The sequence below is a fragment of the Cinclus cinclus genome, chromosome 8 (assembly GCF_963662255.1).
Source record: "Cinclus cinclus chromosome 8, bCinCin1.1, whole genome shotgun sequence".
Classification (NCBI taxonomy): domain Eukaryota; kingdom Metazoa; phylum Chordata; class Aves; order Passeriformes; family Cinclidae; genus Cinclus; species Cinclus cinclus.
In genome coordinates this window covers 3,251,027-3,256,046 of record NC_085053.1, presented here as the reverse complement: position 1 = coordinate 3,256,046, position 5,020 = coordinate 3,251,027, and the positions used below count along the sequence as shown (strand labels likewise).

Here is a 5,020-nt window from a genome sequence, read left to right as displayed (position 1 = left end):
TAACCTCTCCCTCCACTTCTTCCAGGTCCAACGCCTCCGTCACTGAACGTGAGTATCCCCTGGGTGCCATGGCACAGGGATGAGGGTGGGAGCTCCTTAGCCCTGTAAGTGCCTGACAGGCAGCCAGGGTGCAATTTTTGCGCTCAGACTCTTGTGTAGTTCAGAGGCTCCCCTTTGGCTTTGCCTGGTGAAAAACCCAGGTTTGTTCTTGCGTTTTGAAGCAGAAACTGGATTTTCTGCCAGGAGGATGGAAATCATTCCTTTTGGCTCAGTAACAGTGAGGTTTGGCCAGTGGGCTGTGGGGCGACAAAGACCCCAAGCCAGAGCAGCAATAACAGTGAGGGGATGTGATGCTGCATCTCAGGTGTCCTCTCACTAAGAGGAGGAAGAGGAGGATAATATTGGGTGATACTTTTCCAGCTGGGGAGAGGGGAATGAGAATGCAGTATTTTGGGATGGCTTGTGGGCATCACATCCACGATGTGATGACAAAACCAGGGAACATGAGCTTTGTGTCCCTGCCTTCCAGAGTTTGATGGAGAATCGGTCGGATGACAGCGGGAACTGTTGTTATCACCGGGGGAATCCTAGCGACGGTGATCCTACTGTGCATCATTGCTGTGCTCTGCTACTGTAGGCTACAGGTGAGTGTCCTCCACCGTACCACCCCCACCTTGCACTGGAACGGGCTCCCCAGGGCAGTGGTCACAGCCCCAAGCTTTCCAGAGCTTAAGAAGTGCTTGGACAATGCTCTCAAGCACATGGTATGGTTTTTGGGCTGTCCTGTGCAGGGCCAGGAGTTGGACTTGGTCCTTCCAACTCAGGATATTTTATGATTCTGTGCTCTCCAGGCCAAGGTGCTGCTGCACAAAGGGTTTAGATGGGTTTTTTTTTTTAGCCTGTGATGGCAAGGAGTTGAAACCTCCTATCCCCCCAGGTGCTGCAGTTATGTCCTTTGCTCCCCTAGGTGTGGGGGGTATTGCCCTGAGGCTTCTGAGGCTCTGCAGCACTTACTGACTGAGGTGCAGGCTTGGCTGGGTTTGCAATAGCAAATGGAGATTTTTATATATATATTTTTTTCCCCTTGTAAATCAACCAAGGAGGCTTTCAACAACGGCTAGCTACAACCTCCTGCTCTTTAAAAGTTAATGTGAAGTCTGTGCCATGCAGCAATGCCCGTGTGATGAAAAGCACAGCGCTTACTTGGAGCAGTTTTCAGCTGGCAGGATGAAGTAACCTTCCCCTTGCAAACCTCATAGAGGGATGAGGGTGAGTTCCCCAGCAGGTGTCTCCTGCAATGTGCTCAGGTCCAGGTTTTGTCTGGCTTCCGCTGCTTCACAGGACCCAGGAATGATGGAGCAGATCAGCAAGAGGCCCCGGAGGGTTTCTCTGGCACGGGGATGAGGGGAGTGGGGATGTGGCAGGGCTGCCCCACCGGCTGCTCCGCTTCCCCTCATACAGCCCCTTCCCTTTCCTGCAGTACTACTGCTGCAAGAAAAATGACTCCAATGAGGAAGAGGAGGAGGAGGAGGAGGAAGAGGAAGAGCCCGACCTGCCCACGCACTCGCACCTGGTCATGTGCAACGCCTGCAGCTCTCGCATGGTGGACGGGCAGGGCAGCCCCGCGCCGCCGCCCAGCGAGCTCAACCAGCACGGGGCTCACACCTTCTGCCCGAGCTGCTCCCCCTACGGCTCCCCCTTTTACATCCGGACTGCCGACATGGTGCACAACGGGGGCGAGAGGGTCACCTACGCCCCCGCGTGCTACAAGGAGATGGGGCCGCCCCTCAACATGGCCACCCTGCAAAGCTACACGGTGAGCCGCCACGGCCTCCTCCGCGACAGCTTCCCGAACCCGCGGGCTATCAGCACGGAGGTATAGTCGCCATTGCCACTAGCACAGGGTGTCCCCAGCCGGCAGGGCTCCAGGGAAGGGGCTTTTCGCTTGTCTTTGAGGAGAGGAGCCCGTAGCCCAGCCCGAGGCCGGCACGGTCCGGCTGAGCCGCCCGGCACGGCCAAGCCTCGCGGGCCAGAAGTCGAGTGAGACCTCAAAGGGCAACGTCGAACCGGCCACCTCCGAACCCGTCATAAGTGTCATTATTATCTACTCTCTCTCCCAAAGGGACTTGTCTAACGAGGGCTATGTACAGTACAACCTGATTTAATTACCCCTGGCTCCCTGAGCCCGGTGAGGCCTTTGGTGTCCCCACACAGCCACCCGAGGTGACGCCCGCTGCCTCCGGCACACGGAGCAATGGGCTGACCGACCTCCAGCTGCCTTCCCCGGCGAATCCCAGTGCCGAGCAGGGCAAGGCAGCGCTCCTCAGCGATGGGGAATGAAGGAGAAAAGATCCAGGTCATCCTGCTCCCCTCGTACTGCGTTAGCTGCCGCTAGCAGTTAGCTTTTCTGTTCAAGTGTAAGATAGGGCGCCGTCTCCCACCTGCTTCGGTCTTCACACGTGCTGAAGAAGTTTCGCACATGAATTTAGGTCACTGCCGGGGGAGGCAAAGTTCTTCGCAAAAGTGCTCACCCACGCCAGTAGGCACAGGCCAGTCCTTCTGCGGCCAAAGTCCCCACCTCTTCTACTCCTCACAAGCTTTCTTAGGAGCAATTTTAACTTGGACCCATGAATATGGCAAGATTTTACTTATGGGAAGAATTGAATACCTAAAGAACTGCTGTTTTGGTTACCTTCAGCTTTCAAAGCCCCACCCTGACAGCTCAAACAGCCAGAGGAAGGTTGGCTTTAGGATGGATTTTGCTTTTGACTGCAACAGCAGAGCCTGCTGGTTCACGTCTCCTTTGCAGGGCCCTCCCACGGGAGAGTGATGTTCAGATGCCTGGGATCCCCCTGCTTTTGCTTCTGGAAGAAGAGGGTGCAAGGCCCAAATGTGTCTAGAACATGTAAATGTGGGTTCACCAGCGCTGCAGATGGCAGTGACAGCCAGTGACTCTGCCTTTCTGCAAAAATGAATGTGGGAAAGTTTCTTCTTCCTCCATAAATCAAATTAAGTGAAAAATTACTAAAGGGACGTCTCCATCATTCCCAGGCACTTCCATAGCAACCAGTGCAGGACTGCTCTGCTGAGGACTTCCCATTCATGGCAGGGAGGAGGGACCGGGACAGCCACGATCCCTGCAGACACTGTTGGAGGCAATGGCTGGAAACCCTTGCCATGCCTTTGCAATATAGGATAGGACTGCTCAGAAACATGAGTGGAGGGGTTTTATTTTCACCACTGCAATTTAGAAATTATCCCGCTGCACACAGAAGGATTTGGACTTGACCTCCCCATTTACACACAGAAGAACTAGGTGTCAGCACAGAGACACAGGGTGCACCAGCCTGGAATGTCCACCTTAGCAGGCAAAAGGCTGATGTACACATTGGACCTACCCATGGCTTGGCACCTCTGGTCTGAAGAAAGGAGCCAGACAAAACATGGTGATGGTCCTTGTAACCAAACACCTTGCCCCAGCCTGCATTTTACACACACTTCTGAGCAAATGTTATGCACCATCTCCCCCATCTCCAGCCCAAAAAGACATTGCATTCCCATTATCTGGAGACTCAGTCTGGCCACAGCACTTTTAGAGTCTCTTTCCATTCTCCAAATAGTGATAGCAGGTTTTAACGTCCTCTCACACTAAGGGCAGGCAGGACAAAAGATGAAAGTTAGCAGCAGCAAAGCTCTCTGGATCCCACTGGTCAATAATCTGTAGCTCCTACTGCCTCCCATCCAGTGCTCCTGCCTGAAAACATGGTCTGTAACTGTAAGAAAATCTTGGCTAACTTGATAAATCCCATTCTTTCCCACTAGAGCATCTGCTCAGCTAGGTCTCATCATGCTGGAAGCCATGAGAAGTTAATGTGTCCCAGCGTGGTCTCTGCCAGACTGCCCCGTGATGCTGTCCCCTTGGTGGGCACAGAGCCAGCACACGGACACGGCAGCTCCCAGCATCCAACTCTACCTCTTGGCACACAAAAAGGCTTTCCACTGCCATGGCAGTACTGTGACCTCCAGAGGGTGGGGATAACACACTTCTGTGGATCACCCTTGTAGTTGAAGGAAGGCCACTCCATTGTCATCTTCCTCACAAGCAAATTAAGCGTGACCTGTCGCAGGCTAAGGAGGTGCCAAGGCTGGGGAGGCAATTCCAGAGCAGCCAGATGGCCAAGATGAGGTTTGGCCTTGCAGCCAACACACTCCCCAGGTCTGGCATGGCTGCAGGGAAATGGGTGAGTCTGGAAGGGCTCTAAAAACGGGGGATGCAGCTGAGAATTAGAAGGTTTGGGAGCTGGTGGAAGAACAGGATGGGGTAGGGGCAGGGATCCCAGATTTTTTTCCACTTCAAATTCCTCCTGTTACTATTCTCTGTCTTTGTTGCTCAGCTATGGGTCCAAATTCAATGTCAGAAATAAATGAGGACTTTGAAATATATACCAGGAGTGGTTTCTGTTCTTTTGGCAGGCAACACAAAGGGGCTTTAGCCATTGCTGCCTGGAAGCTCTAATGGTGCAAGGATTTTTCCTCCCCACCCTTCCTACTCCTGCTTTTGCTCCGCTTGTGTCCCCTGCTCTTCCCTTGGCTCCCCCCTAGGCACATGCATCCCAAATCCAGAGTTTTATAGTTTATCTCTTTATTGTGACACAATTTTTCGGTGTGTTTTTGCAGTTGCCCTTGTAGTAGGAAGCCTGCAGGGCAGAGCAGAGGGGTGCTGCTGTCCCTGCCCTGCTGCAGGCTGGCTCGGCACCCTGAGAGACGGCGACAGCAGGGACAGACTCTCCCAACTCACTCCTCAGTAGCTTTCTAGGCACTGATGGTTTGTCTTGTGTGAGATCCTCTCGGTGGAGAGGGAACAGCGATGACTAAGTCGTAGGAATCCTTCCTCGCTGAGCATGCTGCTCTACAGGGACTGGCTCCACAGCCAAGCCAAGTGGGGTGGCTTCAAGTGGAAAGTCTGTCTCGAGGGGGCTGCTGCCCCTGAGCTTGGAAGGAAAGTATGGCCTGGCAATTC

The 5,020-nt window shown here is 53.6% G+C and overlaps 1 protein-coding gene across 1 annotated transcript; it reads left to right on the top strand.

Annotated features, from left to right (window-relative positions):
• Positions 1 to 551: 551 nt before the first annotated feature.
• Positions 552 to 1,882, top strand: LOC134046954 (protein FAM163A-like). Its single transcript, XM_062497838.1, has 2 exons — positions 552 to 644; positions 1,481 to 1,882. The coding sequence occupies exons 1-2, from the start codon at positions 552 to 554 to the stop codon at positions 1,880 to 1,882; spliced, it is 495 nt and encodes a 164-aa protein (XP_062353822.1).
• Positions 1,883 to 5,020: the final 3,138 nt, after the last annotated feature.

What these genes read in the sequence shown, in the direction of transcription:
- LOC134046954 (XM_062497838.1), top strand. Translation starts at nt 552, where the DNA reads ATGACAGCGGGAACTGTTGTTATCACCGGGGGAATCCTAGCGACGGTG. An exon ending in TCTGCTACTGTAGGCTACAG is followed by an intron (nt 645 to 1,480) that starts GTGAGTGTCCTC and finishes CCTTTCCTGCAG; the next exon opens with TACTACTGCTGCAAGAAAAA.